General features: G+C 44.4%; 2 protein-coding genes across 3 annotated transcripts in view; one reads left to right on the top strand and one right to left on the bottom strand.

Moving 5' to 3' along the window:
- Positions 1 to 3,627: 3,627 nt before the first annotated feature.
- CCER2 (coiled-coil glutamate rich protein 2) lies at positions 3,628 to 16,065 on the top strand. 2 transcript variants are annotated; one of them, XM_072123136.1, is made up of 6 exons: positions 3,631 to 3,868; positions 5,822 to 5,868; positions 8,692 to 8,785; positions 9,161 to 9,229; positions 13,243 to 13,991; positions 15,677 to 16,065. In XM_072123136.1, the coding sequence occupies exons 1-6, from the start codon at positions 3,823 to 3,825 to the stop codon at positions 15,749 to 15,751; spliced, it is 1,080 nt and encodes a 359-aa protein (XP_071979237.1). In that variant the 5' UTR covers positions 3,631 to 3,822; the 3' UTR covers positions 15,752 to 16,065. The 2 variants fall into 2 exon arrangements, with proteins under 2 accessions (XP_071979238.1, XP_071979237.1); XM_072123137.1 differs by lacking the exon at positions 9,161 to 9,229 and having other exon boundaries at positions 3,628 to 3,868.
- LOC140076560 (inositol-tetrakisphosphate 1-kinase-like) overlaps positions 15,964 to 21,216 on the bottom strand; it is a 17,477-nt gene continuing 12,224 nt past the window's right edge. Inside the window, exons 6-10 of the mRNA XM_072123135.1 lie at positions 19,504 to 19,544; positions 18,789 to 18,954; positions 18,422 to 18,489; positions 17,350 to 17,509; positions 15,964 to 16,852 (exon numbers count right to left, since the gene is read on the bottom strand). Coding sequence (XP_071979236.1) covers positions 16,629 to 16,852; positions 17,350 to 17,509; positions 18,422 to 18,489; positions 18,789 to 18,954; positions 19,504 to 19,544 — 659 coding nt within the window. The 3' untranslated portion in view covers positions 15,964 to 16,628. The remainder of the gene's footprint in view (positions 16,853 to 17,349; positions 17,510 to 18,421; positions 18,490 to 18,788; positions 18,955 to 19,503; positions 19,545 to 21,216) is intronic.

The raw sequence follows: 21,216 nt of genomic DNA, 5'->3' as shown, positions 1-21,216 counted from the left end.
TTTAAAAACCACAGTTTTCAAAGGAGTTGTCCAAGATTGCAATAAAGATGACCTATTGTTAGATGAGCAATGGATACGACTAGAAGGGATCTGAAAACCTGACTTATTGGCTGTTTGAAAAGATTACAGCACTTGGATTAAGTCTATTACTGCACGGAGTATAGTGGCTTCACTTGAGTGGGACTGAGCTGTGACCTGAACATGTGACTAATGGCATCATAGGTCTGTGGTGTTCTGCACCAATAGCCATGGGTCCTGATGCAGGAATGAACCAATGATTAGACATGAGGCGTGTCTGAGATTTTCTGGAACCAAATTTTAGTCATCGCTCTGTTCCAATGTAAATCGAAAACATTAGTCCACTCAACAAGTTCAGAAGAAATCTATGAGTATCACTTAAAGTGACCCTTAACTATATCAGAGGGCTTAAGAAAGCTTTTACTTCTGAATAACCCCTTTTAGATTTAAAGGGAGTCTACCACCTTAGAACCTGTTGTAAGCATCTCCTGGAGATATATGCTGTTATCACCAACATATCTTTTATTTTTGTGCTTTATGCCCTTTCCAAGATATTCCCCGTTTTATCCATATGCTAATGAGGCAGTTGGTGCACCTTGAAGTGTCCTGAACATCCTGAGCACTGCTATTCCTGTATGGACACTCCCTCTTCTTCTAGTGTCCCCCCATAATGTACTTGCTTATTTGATGTTGAGGGAGGAATAGCAGTGCTCCAGGTGCTTGGACACGACCCGAGTGCACCAACTACCTCATTAGCATATAGATTAAAATGGGAAATTCTCGTGAATATTGGTTATTTTTTAAATTATGGGGCATTTCTGTACAGCGCGCAGCCGCCATTGTTATAGGGCGGCCGGAGGTCATGTTTGGACTCGACAGTGGGGACAGTAAACAGCCGTGACTAATGATGAACCAAGTGTGACACCAGCCCATGTCATTTAGCTAGTGCATAGGTTGTGCCGCTCCCCGTGGTCACGTTATGGAGGGTGACGGCACATCTATATAATGGGGTGGCTCCGGGCTTGTTTCCATCCCCGTCCAGGTGGCAGGCAGGAGCCCCTGCAGCGAGCATCACACACAACAACGGACGACACAATGGAGAGGAGGACACCTGCCAGGGATCTGCCGGGAACAATGGGAAGAGGCGGATGGAGCGGCGACTATTTATACAATAACTGCAGGTCTGACACAAACCGCAGACATTATTCTTCCCGTATTATTCTTCTTGCGTGCGGCACCGGGAGACACGGCGTTCCCTGCACCCGGTCACATGTTAGGAGGATCTTATGTCATCTGTGTAGAGAGAACCTGCATAATAGGTAATAATTATGGCAACCCCAAAATTGGATGGAATTGGAAAAAATATTGGCTCATGGCTGTGGTTAAAGGGATTTTTTCAGTTTTAAGGGACTTACCTCTCCAGGGCTCCCCCATAAGTGCACCAGCATCTTATCAGAATGAAGTGTTGTCAGTCACATGACTGCTCCAGGCGTCGACTATTCCCTCCCTTAAATTGGACAACCCCCTTTAAGGGTCTGTTTACAGATTTTCTGTGTGTATGTGTACAGGCGGTCCCCTACTTAAGGACACCTGACTTACAGATGACCCCTAGTTAAAGACGGACCACTGTGACCTCTGGTGAAGATCTCTGCCCGTTATTGCAAAACATTTTGAAACTCCAATTGTTACTGGGACAAAAAAAAAATTGTCTGGAACTACAATTATAAAATATACAGTTCTGACTTGTATACAAATTCAACTTAAGTACAAACCTAAGGAACCTATCTTGTACATGAATGGAGTTGACTTGCAATACCAGACACAACCTAAACACAAGAGTGGCGCAATTTCTGAGATTAATTTCTGAGACTAATTTTGCCCTTGATCTCAAAGGGGATGGCCCAGATTCCTAAGGTTTGACTGTGGCGTCACTTCTGTAGCAGATTTAAGGAACCACATATGTTGTCATTGGCTTCATCTATTATTAAAGGACATCTACCACCAGGATGAAATTTTGTAAACCATGCACAGAGACATACTGGTGTGCCTCCCCTCTGGCAGGATCTACTCTTCTTTTAGCTTCTTATGCCCCTGTTTTTGGAAACAAAGCTTTTAAAATGATGCAAATGAGCCTCAGGGGATCCATGCTCCATAGGTATTAATGGAGACTGGAGCCCCTCTAGCTCATTTGCATAATGTCCCAGCTCAGTGTCATGCTGGGAATCTTTGGACCCACTAAATGTAATTATCCTGGGGGACAACCATCCTTTACCCCCTTAGAATTACACCCTGTTATCAGGTTCTCTCCCCCTGGTCTTCAGGAATTCGATAGAGCCTGGGCCCACCGGAGGATCCCGGGATCCCCTGGTGGGACAGTCCAACGCTGCACTTACCTGACGTCTAACTAGTCAAAAGCGCTTTGCTTTAAGTCAGGGCCGCATTCTGATCCTTGATTCAACCTAATGTTTCTAGGTCTTGGCCTTTAAACTTAGCAAACCAGTGGAAACTGTTCACCCTCTGTAGCTTCCCAGTGACAGCCTGGAGAGCTTCTTGTTCCCATTCAATGCTAGCGATGACATCAGATGTGTATATATAGTCTCCTTCTTGACTCCTGTCAGTCTAATCATTACAGTTGCATGTTAGGTTCATCACATCAGTACGGAAATATATATATATATATAGATCCAGCTGTCCCTACCTACTTGCTGATCCGCCCCTAGATTGTAGGTGACCACTGGTATACGGTCCCTTCCTGTGCCAAAGTGAAAACACAGACACGGAAACAGGACAAACAAAACTGAAGAACAGTTGTACAAAATATGGGTCAAACCCAAGAGGACAGATTCAGGAGACAGATTGTCAGAAGATCAAAAAAAATGGAAGTGCCGAAAAGGCAGAGAAGACTCATAGAAAACAATGGGATTTGGACAGACAATCCTCTTATGACACATTAGAGTCCCGGTCCAGAGGGTGATTGGACTATTCCGACAAACCAACCTACTAGGGGAGAAATGTGAGAGGAGCATCTTAGCATCACCGTCTGCAACCCAGAACAAAGTCAACAGGAGACAGACTGGTGTGTTGGAAATCAATGAAGAGAGCCGTAAGTGAAATAAGGCAGCGTTCAGACTAGTGCAAGACAGAATGCAAAATAAGTGTCAGATGATGGCGCTAAAGCCCGAACATGGGGCTTTGGGAAGGATTTTGCAAATGGGCTCAAGTGGAACTCACAATAGAGAACAAGTCCCTTAAATCCTGCACTGACGGAACGGAACTCCCAGTGGAAACAATGTTATTCTATTCTCTTCTTGCTGCATAAAACTTCTCAACACCAACATAGTGAATGTCCGAATGAACAGGGTAAAAAAAAAAGTGGGACTTGAGAGGGTACTGAGGATTCTGGTTGGACCTGGGCCAAAATCTGTAGGGAGTCCATAGGTATCTCTTCGCACTATAGGGGGTCCTGGTACAGAATTAGCATATGATGGTCACTTATATTGATGTATGATCTGCATATAAGGGAGGTATGAGAAGGATTACAGCATCTGTATATGTAGATGGATAGAGCCACCTGCCTGGGAGGGGGTGTAAGAGGAGCCACAGGTAAAGAGCAGCAGATGGAGGGGGTGTCAATGTGACGACATTCCCCATGCTCCCTGCCAGCTATATAATCCGCAGATACAGACAGACTGAGCAAACTGTGGTCCGGCCTGGGGCTCTCTGCATCCTCTGTACCTGCATCATCAGAGCCTGAGCTGAAGGATTACCCCCATCATCATCATCATCATCCTCCGCGCATCCACGATGGGTCCCGGCAAGTGTTTACTGCTCGCAGCCGTCTTTATACAAGGTAAGAACTGCAGTCTCCAAGGTGAGACCCAGATCTGCAATAACACATGACAAGACAGGAATCACATCCTGGATCCTGGATCATGAGAAGTTATCGATGCAAAAATCTATTTACATTCCAAATAAGTGACCTCAAATCCACGTCCTCCTCCGGGGACACATCTTCTATTCATAGATTCAATTCCAAGTCATATATTATACATGATCTGCTCCGGATCATCTCATTAGAAGCTCTGGAGTTCTCTCCTCTCTCTCTTTAATTGTGATATTTCCATAAAATGTTTTATGTAAGGTGAAAACTGATATTTTTAGTGTATTTTACATTGTTTTATATTAGTGGTCTGCAAGTGGAAGCTACAACTATGACTCCTTGCTAGTTTGATGGTGTCCTCAAGTTCATATCAACTTCTGGTGACCACATTCTCAACCCTAAGGTCTTGATACATCTTCTTAGGACTTGGGTCCTCAGATAAAGCTTCAGTCTGGTCACTATGGACCAGGTCCAGGTTTATGTTGTCAAGGATCTTCTCCTTCCTCTGAGACTATAACTCCTTGCTTTTTTCATGGTGTCCTCAAGTTCATATCAACTTCTGGTGACCACATTCTCAACCCTAAGGTCCTGACATCTTGATACCTCTCCTATGACTTACGTCCTCAGATAAAGCTTCAGTTGGGTCATTATGGACCAGGTCCTGGTTATTGTTGTCAAGCATCTTCTTCTTCCTCTGAGACTATGACTCCTTGCTAGTTTGATGGTGTCCTCAAGTTCACATCAAATTCTGGTGACCATATTCTCAACCCTAAGGTCTTAACATCTTGATACATCTTCTCATGACTTGGGTCCTCAGATAAAGCTTCAGTCTGGTCATTATGGACCAGGTCCAGGTTGATGTATTCAAGGATCTTCTCCTTCCTCTGAGACTATAACTCCTTGCTATTTTGATGGTGTCCTCAAGATCAAATCAACTTTTGGTGACCATATTCTCAACCCTAAGGTCTTGATACATCTTCTTATGACTTGGGTCCTCAGATAAAGCTTCAGTCTGGTCACTATGCACCAGGTCCAGGTTAATGTTGTCAAGGATCTTCTCCTTCCGCTGAGACTATGACTCCTTGCTATTTTGATGGTGTCCTCAAGATCAAATCAACTTTTGGTGACCATATTCTCAACCCTAAGGTCCTGATATCTTGATACATCTTATTATGACTTGGGTCCTCAGATAAAGCTTCAGTCCGGTCATTATGGACCAGGTCCAGGTTGATGTATTCAAGGATCTTCTCCTTCCTCTGAGACTATGACTCCTTGCTGTTTTGATGGTGTCCCCAAGATCAAATCAACTTTTGGTGACCATATTCTCAACCCTAAGGTCTTGATACATCTTCTTATGACTTGGGTCCTCAGATAAAGCTTCAGTCTGGTCACTATGCACCAGGTCCAGGTTTATGTTGTCAAGGATCTTCTCCTTCCTCTGAGACTTTGACTCCTTGCTGTTTTGATGGTGTCCTCAAGTTCATATCAACTTCTGGTGACCAAATTGTCAACCCTAAGGTCTTGACATCTTGATACATCTTCTTATGACTTGGGTCCTCAGATAAAGCTTCAGTCCGGTCATTATGGACCAGGTCCAGGTTGATGTATTCAAGGATCTTCTCCTTCCTCTGAGACTATGACTCCGTGCTATTTTGATGGTGTCCTCAAGATCAAATCAACTTTTGGTGACCACATTCTCAACCCTAAGGTCTTGATACATCTTCTTATGACTTGGGTCCTCAGATAAAGCTTCAGTCTGGTCATTATGGACCAGGTCCAAGTTGATGTATTCAAGGATCTTCTCCTTCCTCTGAAACCTAGGAGAAAGTCTTCAGACTGGTCACACCCATAGAACGTTGTAGGAAAATTAGAAGACCCTTAAGGCACATTGAAAACATTCAACTTTTGCTTTCTATTCCTTAGTATCCGCCATGCCACTGTCCAGCCAGCTGTCTGAAGAAGAAGAGAAGGTAAGTGCATTGAATGTATAAGTACATGTATTATCTAGATACAACTACACGTAAAATACTAAGTCTCCATCTGTGGGAAGACTACAACAACCACCCATTGGCCATCAAGACATACTTAGAGTTACGGTTTCCAAACATCTAAAGAGCTTTTGTAGACCCCTCATTTATGCAAATACCTGTGCAGAATCCGACTACACAAGGTTTCCTTGTAGTCTGTTACCATGGAGATCTGATAGATCTATATAGAAGCTCTAGAAACAAAACGGTTATAGCAAGTTGCATCATTTATCATTTTAGATTCATTGGGTCCAAAAAAGTTGGTGATAAATATGAGACTGCGACCATGTTAATGTAATTGTACCTGCTCAGCTTCTCCTTGGGCAGAGACAGATTAAGAAGTAGGCAGTCACACCAATGACCCACATACCCAAAGGAACAGATACAACAGGATAGACTAAGCAGATCTGTCCACCTTGGCATAGAGGAGGACAAAGAAAGGATCCAGCCGGTGGTGTATTCCTGAAATCCCTGGGGATAGTTGCAATAAAAAACATTTACAATTATATGGACACTGGTCCACATTTTTATTTCTCCTTGCAGTTCTTCTCTTTCCTTATCTGCTCAATCCAGCCCAAGCAGCCATGATGTCTTCTCCTTACAACTGCAAATTTGGCTGCCAAGATGCCTTTGAAGGGAACCTGTCAGTTAAACTAACCCACACTTACTGAACATATGTTTGTACAACTATCCCTATATTGTTCCACCCCATGCCTGTAATGTTCCACAGTCCATTTGTAAAGTTGACTCACCATCTATGCTAATGCCCCTATGTGAGTCTGATCACTGTCTTTCCTTTGATCTGACTTTGGCATATCCATGTTCTTCCTGCTCAGCTGTACCTCCAACTTACTGATTGACAAGGGGTGCGCTTTCTTTTTAGCCGAGTCAACTTGGCTCAGCTACCTCATTCACCCCTCCATCAAGAATGAGAGAAACTATGGCTGTGTGTGACTCACTGAAGATAAATCCTGAGGAGAGGGATGAGGGAGCTGATTTCTCTTTAGAGAGTCATACAAAGCCAACGTCTCTCTCATTCCTGAGGGAGGGGGGAATCAGAAGGAATAACCAGGTTGACTTGGCTGAAGAGAAAGCACGACCCCTCATCAATGAAGAAGCTGAAGAAGCTGCTGAGCTGGAAGAATACAATGATACATAAATGGCGAGTCAACTTTATGAAGGGACTACTGAACTTTACAGGGATGTGAAGCAACAATATAGGGATAGTTGTGCTGATGTATAATAGCAGATATGTTTAATTTGGGTAAGTTTGACTGGCGGGTTCTCTTTAAATTACCACTTCCACAGCCAAAGTTCAAATCAACAAATAAATTCAGCCCCCAGATGAGACTGTAGATGTAAGTGCTACCACAGACTAGACCTCAGGCTAAACCCCTAAATTCATGCAGACCAAAAGCCCTAAATTAATGTGTACCCTAAATAGACTTTTGGATTAATACAGACTATAGATTATTTCTAATTTCAGATGCCAGCCCAAATATCTCATTTGAAACCCTACAGACCAAATTTTAAACCCACATAAGGACTCAGAACCCCGATTCGACCCCTAATTCCAGACCATAGACTCATATACATTCTCTACCTAGTGCACAATGGTGTAGAGTGCATCCTAGTGCTGTATGGTGCAGCGGCTAGAGCAAAGAAAATTTGCCTTTTTAGATTCACTTCAATGGAGCTGAGCTGCAATACCAGAAACAACCTATGGGCATGTGTGGCGCTGTTTTTCAAAAATAAAACCTGTGTATTGTTCTTTCAATGCCTGATTAATTTTTAACGTAGTTTAGCATCCAATATTCCGCTGTTTGTCTGTGTAATCAGAGTCATTCATCATATTACATGCGGAGAATCTGTCCGCTCAGTCAAACACTAGGTCGCTGTTCAATATTATTGATGTTCTGATCTCCTGCTGCAGAGGCGACGCGGATTACAGCTGCTTAATTAGTAACAAAATCCTCTGTGTACAGCAAACAGTGGTAGTACACGGCGTATAGACAGAGGAGCACAGGCACGGGCGCTTGTGAGACGACTGTAGGGGGAGCTAGAGCTTATACTTGTTTTATCGGAAGCATGTGGGCTACTCTTACAATATTATATTGGGTTTAGAACCATCCGTGGTCCATGGGTGCATGGGGTTTAGAACCATCCATGGGTGCATGGGGTTTAGAACCATCCGTGGTCCATGGGCACCTTTGGTTAGGAACCATCCGTGGTCCATGGACACATGGGGTTAGGAACCATCTGTGGTCCATGGGTGCATGGGGTTAAAAACCATCCATGGTCCATAGGCGCATGGGGTTTAGAACCATCCGTGGTCCATGGGCGCATGGGGTTTAGAACTATCCGTGGTCCATGGATGCATGGGGATTGGAACTATCCATGGGCGCATGGGGTTAAAAACCATCTATGGTCCATGGGCACATGGGATTTAGAACCATCCATGGTTCTTGCCATGGATTTGCAGTTCAACTTCATTGACTTGAACTGTAATACCAGGCACTGCCTTTGGACAAGTGTGCGGCTATTTTTGGAAAAGAAGAGCAGAACTTTTAGACTGGATTTCCCCTACTCTATATGTAATATGCATGTGGACCTCAAAAAGTGGTCCTCCACCTGTGACCCTCATCTAATACTGCAAGCAGACCAGGTCCTTCCATAAATTCTATGTAATTTCGATAGTCCATGCCTTGAAATTGAGCATGGATTACTCTTCTTCCTTGGATTTACTATGTCCCTTTGCTCCTTCAGGTTACAAGATGTATAATGGAAGTCCTGGCAGAGTCATTGTCCTCGCACGGACCAGAGAGGATCCGGAGCGGCTGCATCCGAATACTCAAAGAAGGTGGGAACCATCTATGTAATCCCTGGTCTCCTTCATTCCTGGTCTTCATATCCCAAACTTTCCTTCCATTCTATCCTATTGTGTTCCACTCAGGTATTGTCCTCCTATAGGTGTAGCTTGACCCCATCTAATTCTAAATCTGTACCATGATTCCCTCCTTCCATGTCTCGTTTATAAGACCTGTGTCTATCTACGTGGCCAAGGGACCTTCGGGACTTCTCCACATAAATATCCACATTTTTGTGGATTCTATTCTTTTCTGTAAACCAAGTAACATCATTTCAAGAGTAGACAATGTAGAGACTAGGAGCTGCTCATGTGGGGGTTCTGTAGACATCTATGGTAACAACGGGGGGGGGGTCTTGGCTTTTACAGATGAGCGTCTGATCTCTATGCTCCGGCACCAGCATCTGCTCAAAGAACTGGAGGATCTGACTCAGCGAGGTGAGAGCAACTATAAAAATAATCATTAACAATGGTCAAACTGGGCAAATTGTTGTCCTGTTACACATAATTCGAGATATTAGGACTTTGTTGGGAAATTACTTATACCAGACGTAGGGCTTTACATTTTAAGAGGGTTTTAACCATGTAAGTCTCCAAATATAAGAAGATTCCAGGGTCTCCTAAAGCATGGTGATCGTAAGAGTAACCCAGCACTCATTGTGAAGTTTCCCTACAGCACCTCCGCAGGTGAAATGAAGCATTACATGATGCCCATTGAAGTATAGGCTGTTTGTGTCCTCCACATAGTGACTCTTTGTAGTCTCTCAACTCTGACTTGTAGGGTCCTGAATGAGGGGTCCCACTTATATTAACATATAGGGGCAGATTTACTTACCCGGCCCATTCGCGATCCAGCGGGGCGTTCTCTGCGGTGGATTCGGGTCTTCCGGCGATTCACTAAGGTAGTTCCTCCCACGTCCACCAGGTGGCGCTGCTGCGCTGAAGTTCCCCGGAATGCACTGATCTTCACCAAGCCGGACCAAGTGAAGGTAAGCGCGAGCACCGCAACACTTTTCTTTTTTTAAATGCGCCGGTTTTTCCGAATCCGTCGGGTTTTCGCTCGGCCACGCCCCCCCGATTTCTGTCGCGTGCATGCCAGCGCCGATGTGCCATAATCCGATCGCGTGCGCCAAAATGCCGGGGCAATACAGGGAAAATCGTGCGCAAATTGGAAATATTCGGGTAACACGTCGGGAAAACGCGAATCGGCCCTTAGTAAATGACCCCCATAGAGTATGATATATACAGAATGACTCTCACCGTACCATATCCTATCTAATGTACCCTGACCGCAGTGCAGTGATTTTGCCCTCGCTCCCCTCCTCTACTCCTTGTAGTAATCTGCTTGTATCCTTGGAGTATGCGTCAAGATGGTATCTGATAGTTCTGTACCTTCTCCTATCTATGTTAATGGCGGCTCTTATATAACTTTCACATTCCATGTTCTTTATTACTCACATATCACATTCATGATCCTGATGTCCTACATTCCCAAAGCAATTGTCTGGGAATGATCTCCGATGTCCTATCCATGGGGTAGACTTGGTGTAAACACGGAAACTAAGTGCTCTGTGTAGTGGCAGCCACAGCTCAGTGTGGACAGGCCATATGTAATCTATCCCTTTAATAAAAGAAGAATAGGGGCACAAAGGGGCTTAATTACTAAGGGCTGCGGATTGCGCTTTCGTCAGACTTTCCGTAGTTTTTGGCATTTGCACGGCTTTGTTAGGTATTTAAAAGTGTGTGCGCTGGGATTGTGTTGCACGTGATCGGATTGTGGCGCGACTTCGCTGCTTTCATGCGACATAAATCGGGGGGCAGCCATCGGAGTGAGCACGGGATTTAAGATTAAAATTGTGTCACAGGACAATGCACTTACATGCACCAGGAAGAAGAAGGTGAACTCCGGGGACCTGAGCGGGGAAGCGACACATGCAGGATATCAGGCACACGATCTTAGTGACTCCCCGCACAGTGCATTATACACGGACAATGCACTTACATGCACCAGGAAGAAGAAGGTGAACTCCGGGGACCTGAGCGGGGAAGCGACACATGCAGGATATCGGGCGCACGATCTTAGTGACTCCCCGCACAGCACATTATACACGGACAATGCACTTACATGCACCAGGAAGAAGAAGGTGAACTCCAGGGACCTGAGCGGGGAAGCGACACATGCAGGATATCGGGCGCAGGATCTTAGTGACTCCCCGCACAGCGCATTATACACAGACAATGCACTTACATGCACCAGGAAGAAGAAGGTGAACTCCGGGGACCTGAGCGGGGTAGTGACACATGCAGGATATCGGGCGCAGGATCTTAGTGACTCCCCGCACAGCACATTATACACGGACAATGCACTTACATGCACCAGGAAGAAGAAGGTGAACTCCGGGGACCTGAGCGGGGAAGCGACACATGCAGGATATCGGGCGCACGATCTTAGTGACTCCCCGCACAGCGCATTATACACGGACAATGCACTTACATGCACCGGGAAGAAGAAGGTGAACTGCGGGGACCTGAGCGGGGAAGCGACGCATGCAGGATATCGGGCGCACGATCTTAGTGAATCGCGGCACAGTGCATTATACACGGACAATGCACTTACATGCACCAGGAAGAAGAAGGTGAACTCCAGGGACCTGAGCGGGGAAGCGACGCATGCAGGATATCGGGCGCACGATCTTAGTGAATCGCGGCACAGTGCATTATCGTCAGACATCAGTGAACTCCGCGGACGGGGTAATTAAATGTGCCCCAATATGTTGATAACGTAAAAATTAATCTACCACCAAATTCCAGCATGGATAAGCTAAAAAGAGTATATAACGCTCTGGACCCTGCACGACCCAGACATCACATTGATCCAATGGACATTGTGTAATGCTTCATTTATCCTGTGGTGGCGCTGTAGGAAGAATAAACACTTATTACCAACTACTATCTGTAACGCAATCTCATATTTACATCCCCAGTTTTTATGTTCCGCCACTTTGTGATGTTTACTTTTCCAGTTGCCTCTAATGTATGTTGTTTCCCCCGTAGTAGACTTTACAGTCCCCGCAGACTTTATGGTGAACTGTGTATGAACTGCGCTGTTTTATGAGGCTCAGCCTTCCCTTTAATTGCTCTTTATCTACGTGCTACGTTATCATGTTTAACTTTCCCTGTTCTTACTCTATAACCTAAGTCAAAGTGCGACCACAAAGCCGCCCCTTCCCCATTTTGTTCCTTAAGATTCCTTTTATAAACATGGAGGTTAATTAAGGTCAGGGGTTGGCAAGAAAGGGTTAACAACTAATTAATTTCAATGAAAATTATACATGTATAAGAGCTTCCACTCTATCCGATCCTATAAGAGAGACAAACTGATCCCAACCTATGTTGACATTATTGGGGCAGATTTACTTACCCGGCCCATTCGCAATCCAGCGGCGCGTTCTCTGCGGTGGATTCGGGTCTCCCGGCGATTCACTAAGGCAGTTCCTCCGACGTCCACCAGGTGTCGCTGCTGCGCTGAAGTTCCCCGAGGCCCGCCGGAGTTCACGATCCTATACTTGTTGAAGGTAAGCGCGAGTCCAGCGACACTTTTTTTTAAAAAATGCGACAGTTTCTCCAAATCCGTCGGGTTTTTGTTCGGCCACGCCCCCTGATTTCCGTCGCGTGCATGCCGGCGTTGATGCGCCACAATCCGATCGCGTGCGCCAAAATCCCAGGGCAATACAGGGTAATTCGGCGCAAAACGGAAACATTTGCGTAACCTGCAGTTAAAACGCGATTCGGGCCCTTAGTAAATGACCCCCATAATGTCTAGCATGACAACTAGTGTCGGACTGGCCCACCAGAGTCCCAGAGGATCCTCCGGGGGGCCTCCGCTCTAACGCAATACTAGACCTTAGAGATACAGCAGAAGACAACCAAATTTGGAGGCCACTTGGGTCTGTTTCTAAAGGGGTTGATGGGGGGTTGGGCCCCATATAATTTTATCTGGGGGCCCAATAACCCATATTTTAAGGTTGATGACAACTATATACATGTGTGCAAAGAGTGTCTTTGAATATACCATCATTGGATCGATAATTTCTCAGTACTATTAACAATGTTATTACGTCTTTAGCTTCTCGTCTATCTTAATTCTGCAGCCATTAGTCATTATTTCCTGCCCATTCTTATCACCATGTTATTCACTATATCAATACTTCCTTATTCATGACTCTTTTAAAGAGACATAGGGTTAAAGGCTACCATGTATATAAGCTGAACATGTCTCCTGCATCACGGACGGCCTATGATTTATGTCTACATGGCCACCACACTCTCATCACAGAAGACAATGTTGAGGGAAGAAATGATGGGGCATGTTGAATATGATATGCCTGATACTGTATCATCATTTTGTTTCATGTTCTGCTAACTTTGTATTGTGTTTAATCTGTACATAGAAAAATCACAACTAGATGCAGAAAGGGACAGTATCGAAGAAGAAGAAGAAGATCTCAAAAAGAGAGCCAGTAACCCCATACCTCCTCCCAAAAGAGATTCGGGGTCCAAAAGGGGATCTGAGAATGATGAATCCAAAGAGTTTGAGAAGATAGAGAAGGTGCAGGTGAAGGAGAAGGAGAGAGAACATGGTACATCTGCCGAGGAGAAGGTCCACGAGCTACTGGAAGAAGAGGAAAAGAGGAACGCGCCGAGTAAGAAGGCGGAAGAGAAGATGAAACGAGATGGGAAGGAAGTCCGAAGTGATGGAGCCACCAAGACAAAAGACAAAAAACACTACAGCGAAGAAAGTGAGGAGGACAGCTCCGAGGAAAGAGAGCGTGAAAGGGGCTACCATGGAGCCAACAATGGGTGGTACCACAGGAACCACGAAGATTGGAAAGAGAGAAAAAGAGATTCACAGAGAAGGATGGCAGAAGACCCCAGTCAGGAGGAAACGGCCCAGTTTGAATCTGAAGATAGAGGCATGAAATTCTTCAACGCCAAGACCCATATGCATGGTTTTCATGGCGAAGACAAGAGGCACCACCACCCAGAAGAAAGTGAGATGGACAGGGAGAGGAACTACTATGACCAAGGGGAAGATGAGATGGGAAGGGAGAGGCACCATTATAACGGGAATCATGGCCACAGAGAAGAAGAGGAGAGGGAGCTGGAGGAAATGGAAGAACGTGAAGAACACAGAGCTAAGGTGAGATGATGAGGACACCCAACTCATGATGACAACTTATATTTTCTTGTGTTCATGGTTGCCAGCAAGCCGGTGGGCCATCAGCCCAAATAACATTGGGAGGCCTACTCTCAGCAAGAAAATGTATGTTTTTAAGTTTCTATAGATGGCCGTCCCAGTGATGTTGGGTTAGGTCAAGTCATGGATGGCTGCAATGGAAATCTGTAACACAGCAGAGAGCCAGAAACACTCACACATAGCAGCTTAGATATCTATGCAACGCCTTCCAATCTACAAAGGATTTTCAGTTGACTTCGGAGGAAGTTGTTGAGTTTGAGCCCCTAACCCGAATCCCCCATCCATGGCTATAAGACTCCACATGCCTACATGGTGGCCTTAAATGGCACTCTCCGTATGAAGTACTCTTACTTCCCGACCCTAGTCATAAGCCTCTCACCCAGCCAAACCAGTTCTCTACACTGTACTGAGGAGACCCAATCAGGTCGAAACAGTGCTGTCTACAGTTGGGAGTCTGTTCCTTCTCGCATAGATACACTGGTTTGGTTTTAATCCCGCATCATGTCATAAGGCCTCTTGTAGGTCATGCTTGATGTCAAGGGAGCTGCCTTACAAGGAAGCTAAAAGAGGCGTGGATTTCCTTATCCCATCTTGGAAAAGTTTGCATATTTTCCCAGAATCCCCCTAATGGAGCATCTATGGCTATAAGACTCCACACGCCTACATGGTGGCCTTAATTGGGATTCTCGGTAAGGAGAACTCTTACTTCCCAACCTTAGGAAAGACTAGCAACCCAATAGTTCAGCAATTTACTTCCTTCTTCCCTTTCACGGCACATAGACACTGAGCCCATGTGCATAAGTGCTTGGGAAGAGCAGATGTTGGCTGACCACTCTTTTGGTAACTGTCTGTGGTGTAGGGCCAGGTTTCCAGAAGGACACCCCTAATACTACTCTCGTGAAGACTCTATTGTAAGTTTAGGTTTACTTGAGCCAATGATAAATCTGAAAACATTCTTGGCAATAGCCCCGTTTGCTATAACCCCGTTTTATGGACGTTGTTAAAAGAGACTTTAGTCATTATGGAGTAATAATAACACTACTATCAATAAAACGACTTATCACAAACACTTTGCACTCTGAAGGTCTGTAGTCAGCCGTAGATTACCAAGGCGAGAGAGTCTACACCTGCCCCTACATACCTGTAGTGTTAGTCAAGGCTACTGGGTGGCCTTGGTTGCAGATAGTGTTGTGTTTTTAAAGGGAGTGTCTCAGACCCATGGTGACCCATGGTGACCTTGATATGTGGTAGGGGCGCCATATTACTGTCAGGCCAGAACCTCTGTGGGCATTGTGAAAAAACGTGGTCAATATACCGTGGCCATGTTCTATGTTCCACTTAGATGAGGTCGGTATAATTTGGCCATGATGAATTATTTTGATCTTTATTTGCATCTTCGATCTTGTTTCATTCTGTATGTAAGGTACGGCCACCTAACCCTTCTCATAACATACAGTCAGATACCATTGATACCGTAGCCTCCACTGTGGATGGACTCTCCAGGAATCTCCATGGAGTCACTACTCAATGGAATTTGTAAAGACAAAATCAAAAAATATTTTTAGAGAGATGTAAAAAAAACAATCAGTATTTTCATTGACATTAATATTTGTGGGTTTTTTTTTTAGGAAAGGGACATCCATGAGGTGGAGGAAGAGCTAAGGAAGGCAGCTGAACGACTGGAGGAGCTTCATCGGGGCTAAGAGAAGAAGACTTGGCCTCAATCTCCGTCTTCCAGACTATACTCTGCCAATGCTTTGCGCGTGTTCCTGTACCCTGTATACTGTCTTCAGCCTGTGTTTTGTGGCTAGATTATAGAGTAAAGCTTCGGCCTGTTAATAAGCTCAGAGCAGATGTTGACTTCACTGTCCAAGTTTTCCAAAGTTGTTCCTCAAAAAGTCACAATGGCTAAAGATTAGATTTGCCCCATTGTATTGATTGTCAGAAGTAATATTAATATTTTCATCATCATGTTACTTCTAAGTTTTGTCCATTAAATAAATTATAATTGGTTTGACGTCGAGAAGCAGAAGGTCCTTGATAGGATTCGATAGATCTACAAGACTACATTCTTCCATGGATCACAGATGTCATGGCAATGCGCGAGTTATCCGTCTGGAGAGAAGTTTCATGCTTTGCTGTGAAAACTGATTAAAATTGAAATATTCAGGGTCTACGTCGGATATTGATGGTCATCTTCATTACTAATGGTCCACATTCCTCTTCTCGTAGACGTGACTGGCCAATTCCATGTGGTTCCTCTTCTCGTAGACGTGACTGGCCAATTCCATGTGGTTCCTCTTCTCGTAGACGTGACTGGCCAATTCCATGTGGTTCCTCTTCTCGTAGACGTGACTGGCCAATTCCATGTGGTTCCTCTTCTCGTAGACGTGACTGGCCAATTCCATGTGGTTCCTCTTCTCGTAGACGTGACTGGCCAATTCCATGTGGTTCCTCTTCTCGTAGACGTGACTGGCCAATTCCATGTGGTTCCTCGGGTGGCAATTTCATCATAATGAAAGATTGAGCAATAAGTTTATTTTACTACAGAAAGGTCCATTGGTTTGGGTATCTCCTCCATCACCAATCAGTAGATAAGGCAGGGGTACGCATTGTAAAGTATGATGGGCTACTGACTTGTCTTTTACAAGGTTCTGGGAGAGATCTTAGGTCCATCTTGCGATCGTCACATGTAGGGACATCTGAGGAGCTTTCCAAAGAAGACGATGGTTCTTTGTTGTTTTTGAGGAGTTTGTCTACATGTGACAGTAAAGCTGGGAAAAATTCGGTAACGCCCTCGTAGCCTGAAAAAGAAGCAATGTGGAAATGATTGATCGGACAATGCTCCAAAGATGTGGCCTTTCCTTATCTCTCCTCTTGGTTTAAGATACCTGGAGATAAGTGGTCCTTGATGGTTAAAGCTTATCATGTTACAACACTTATCTCGTGATATCTCAAGCCAAAAGGAAATGAAGTACACCATGGCCAGTGCCGGCACTGGGCAGGTGCCAGGGCTCCTGGGGGGCCCAATCCATGGGGTGAGGGGGCTGTATCTAATGAATCCATAGGGGATGATGTGTGCTGCATATGAATTAACCATGAGGGGGTCATTTAGGATGATAAACTAGGGAATATTTTAGGGAACAGGAGTCTGAATTTTTAATGTCGCCATGTCAGTTCACCGCAAAGGGGCCCACTGAGGCACTGTCACCCAGGGGCCTACTGCAAACCTGCAGCCAACCCTGAGTACAACTCTATATATGTATCAGGATCTCAGAATATCTCCTATAGATTCACTTACCCGGAAAAGCATTGACATCAATCACTGCACAACGTCCAGTCTGTGTGTCCACTATTAAATCCACTCCAAAGAGAGACATCCCCAGAGCCTCCTGAAGACCCTGAACCACCTGCCTGACCACATCATCTGATGGAGGCAGGACATCTGGATACAAGGGTGCCTGAAAGCAGAGAAGAACATCTCAGGAGCAATCTTGACAAAGATGGAAGCAAAGAGATCTCCAATCATGAAGGGCATGTGCGGCTTATTTAGTATGGAGTCCATAGGAGTTGTATGGAAGGCCAATGGTGGTGCATAGAAATGCAACAAGGGACAATATCAGAATCTGTTTATGGTGGTGGTCCGATTGGGGAAAAGGGACCTTTTGGACCCCTTTAGACTCGAAAAGTACTAAGCATTGCTTTTCCTTAGTAGTAGCACAAAGCGTAGCACTTGACTTGAAATTTTATAGAGGGTGACCTCAATACCGACGTGATGGTAGGCAAGAGGCATGTGCCATCTCTCTCGTCAAGTCCTTCTTGCATCCCAACACCTTCAGCAGTGTTACCCAAAACCCTGGGAGAATCAACATGTTCACTACTGGTCTATGGGGCCAAAAAGGTTCAGGACTACTCAACATAATGGGGCTCATTTATTAAGGGTGTGAACGCTGCACTTTCGTCGGGTTTCCCGAATATTTCCGTTTTGCTCCAAATTGCCCCAGGATTTTGGTGCACGCGATCGGATTGTGGCACATCGGCGCTGGCTTTCACGCGAAAGAAATCAGGGGGCGTGGCTGTCGGACAACCCTACGGATTTGGAAAAACCGCAGAATTTAAAAAACAAATGTGTCGCAAAATCAGCACTTACATGCACCGGGAAGAAGCAGGTGAACTCCGGCGAACCTCGGCGCAGCAGCGACACCTGCTGGATATCGGGCGCACGACCTTAGTGAACCCGGCAGACCCAAATCCTCGTCGGACAACGCACCGTGGGATCGCGACGGGACCGGGTAAGTAAATGTGCCCCAATAATACAACTTAATGAAGTTACATGCACATAACAAAGTAAGTGAACCCTTGAATGCACTCACTTGAGACAGGTGTGAACAGGACTCTGCCTTAGAGACCTGGTGGCTGTTAAAGAAGATTGTTTTTTGGTCTGTAGACAGAAAAAAAAAACCAAATATGTAAATTGTGAAGATATTCGAGCACCAATCACTTATTGATACTCATTGACCAACCCTTCCATTTCCTCTGCTTATCTATAGCTATTGAAAATATATTAGGAAATCAATCTCTTAATACTTCTACAATTCGTGTCAAAGTACAGAAATATCTGTTCTCCATAAACGAGTCGCACAGAAGAAATTCTACATCATTTGTTGCAGAACTACAATTCCCATCATCCCCCCCCCTGTGGTGTGCAAAACATCGACATGAAGATTCTGGAACACCGACCTGTCTCCCCCATAGGAAAGTTATGTATGGACGGTCTTTTGACGACAAAATGTTGTGAACCCACGACGAAGATTTTATAGAGGGTGGCGCTGTGGTTGATGAAGCTTTGAAGAAGACAAGGGGGAGTCACATCCCTCAAACCCTGGACATTGAAAATCAATGACATCTGTAACATAGGAACAACATAGGGTTAGATGGAGGATATAGGGATTATTCAAAAGCTCCTTACAGGGATTTTACAACATTTCTAAAACATATTACAGGCAGTCCCTGGGTTACGTACAAGATAGGTTGCCCCAGTGACAATTGGAGTTTCAAACTTTTTTTTGCTGTAATGGGACCAAGGATTATCAATAAAGCTTCATTACAGACACCTTACAGCTGATCCTTGCGGTCCATGAATTATGTACGTGTGACTAATCCTGGACTCTAGCTCATGAGGACCTTCATGTCCATGCATTACATAGACAGTCCATTTATTTCACTGGACATGGTGTAATTCTTCATTTCGCCTGTAGAGGCACTGCAGGAAAACGAAGCACTTCCTGTGTGGTCCCCCTACAACTTCCTGCTGATCGCTAAGGATTAGATCACACTGACAACTTATCATAAAAGGATTGTACAATCACTTTCTGTCTCGGAATTTCTTCCCAAAAAGTGTTAATATTTTCCTGTAGAAGAAAGATACAGTAGATATATAGTAGATAATACTGACCTCGTGTGAGCGCGGACCATGAGCCACCTGGGTTTTGCAAACTGTAAGAGAAGGAAGAATTGGAGGTAATTATTATTGGGTGATAGTAAAAGTTAATTTGATCTTTGAAATTCATCAAAGGGACTGTCTACAAAGAGTTAAAATATATATGAGCTAATCTATCATGTCTCAGTGTATAGTGTAGACAGGGAGGGTCTCTGGGTCTGGGGGGCTGTTCTGTCATGCATTATGCATATGGACTGGTAAGGACGTTGTGTATTTCTTCATTTCCCCTGCGGAGGCGCTGCAGGGATATCTGACAATTACTGCCCAGCTCCACCGCAGACCAGAGCCGATGCTGGAGGACACTGTGTGATCAGATTATTGTCAGGGGTCATTTCTAAACTAATAGGTGCTGCCTAGAGTAAACATTATAATATAGGATCAACCCTCTAATATTATAATATCACCCCCTCTTATATTACACTATCCCCCCTCTTATATTACACTATTCCCCCTCTTATATTACACTATCCCCTCTTATAATACACTATCACCCCTCTTATATTACACTATCACCCCTCTTATATTACACTATCACCCTCTTATATTACACTATCCCCCCTCTTATATTACACTATCCCCCCTCTTATATTACACTATCCCCCCTCTTATATTACACTATCCCCCTCTTATATTACACTATCCCCCCTCTTATATTACACTATCCCCCCTCTTATATTACACTATCCCCCCTCTTATATTACACTATCCCCTCTTATAATACACTATCACCCCTCTTATATTACACTATCACCCCTCTTATATTACACTATCACCCCTCTTATATTACACTATCACCCCTCTTATATTACACTATCACCCTCTTATATTACACTATCCCCCCTCTTATATTACACTATCCCCCCTCTTATATTACACTATCCCCCCTCTTATATTACACTATCCCCCCTCTTATATTACACTATCACCCCTCTTATATTACACTATCCCCCCTCTTATATTACACTATTCCCCCTCTTATATTACACTATCACCCCTCTTATATTACACTATCACCCCTCTTATATTACACTATCACCCTTTTATATTACACTATCCCCCGTCTTATATTACACTATCCCCCCTCTTATAATACACTATCACCCCTCTTATATTACACTATCACCCCTCTTATATTACACTATCACCCTCTTATATTACACTATCCCCCCTCTTATATTACACTATCACCCTCTTATATTACACTATCACCCCTCTTATATTACACTATCACCCTCTTATATTACACTATCCCCCCTCTTATATTACACTATCCCCCCTCTTATAATACACTATCACCCCTCTTATATTACACTATCACCCTCTTATATTACACTATCACCCTCTTATATTACACTATCACCCTCTTATATTACACTATCCCCCCTCTTATATTACACTATCCCCCCTCTTATAATACACTATCCCCCCTCTTATATTACACTATCCCCCTCATATATTACACTATCCCCCTCTTATATTACACTATCCCCCCTCTTATATTACACTATCACCCCTCTTATATTACACTATCCCCCTCTTATATTACACTATCCCCCCTCTTATATTACACTATCCCCCCTCTTATAATACACTATCCCCCCTCTTATATTACACTATCACCCCTCTTATATTACACTATCACCCCTCTTATATTACACTATCACCCCT

The sequence above is a fragment of the Engystomops pustulosus genome, chromosome 9 (genome assembly GCF_040894005.1).
Source record: "Engystomops pustulosus chromosome 9, aEngPut4.maternal, whole genome shotgun sequence".
Lineage (NCBI taxonomy): Eukaryota > Metazoa > Chordata > Amphibia > Anura > Leptodactylidae > Engystomops > Engystomops pustulosus.
The sequence above is the reverse complement of the archived record's forward strand: the minus strand, read 5'-3'. Positions and strand labels throughout refer to the sequence as shown.

Coding starts and splice junctions, on each gene's coding strand:
- CCER2 (XM_072123136.1), top strand. CDS start 3,823: ATGGGTCCCGGCAAGTGTTTACTGCTCGCAGCCGTCTTTATACAAG. Junction 3,869..5,821: donor CGCAGCCGTCTTTATACAAG/GTAAGAACTGCA, acceptor TCTATTCCTTAG/TATCCGCCATGCCACTGTCC. Junction 8,786..9,160: donor CATCCGAATACTCAAAGAAG/GTGGGAACCATC, acceptor TGGCTTTTACAG/ATGAGCGTCTGATCTCTATG.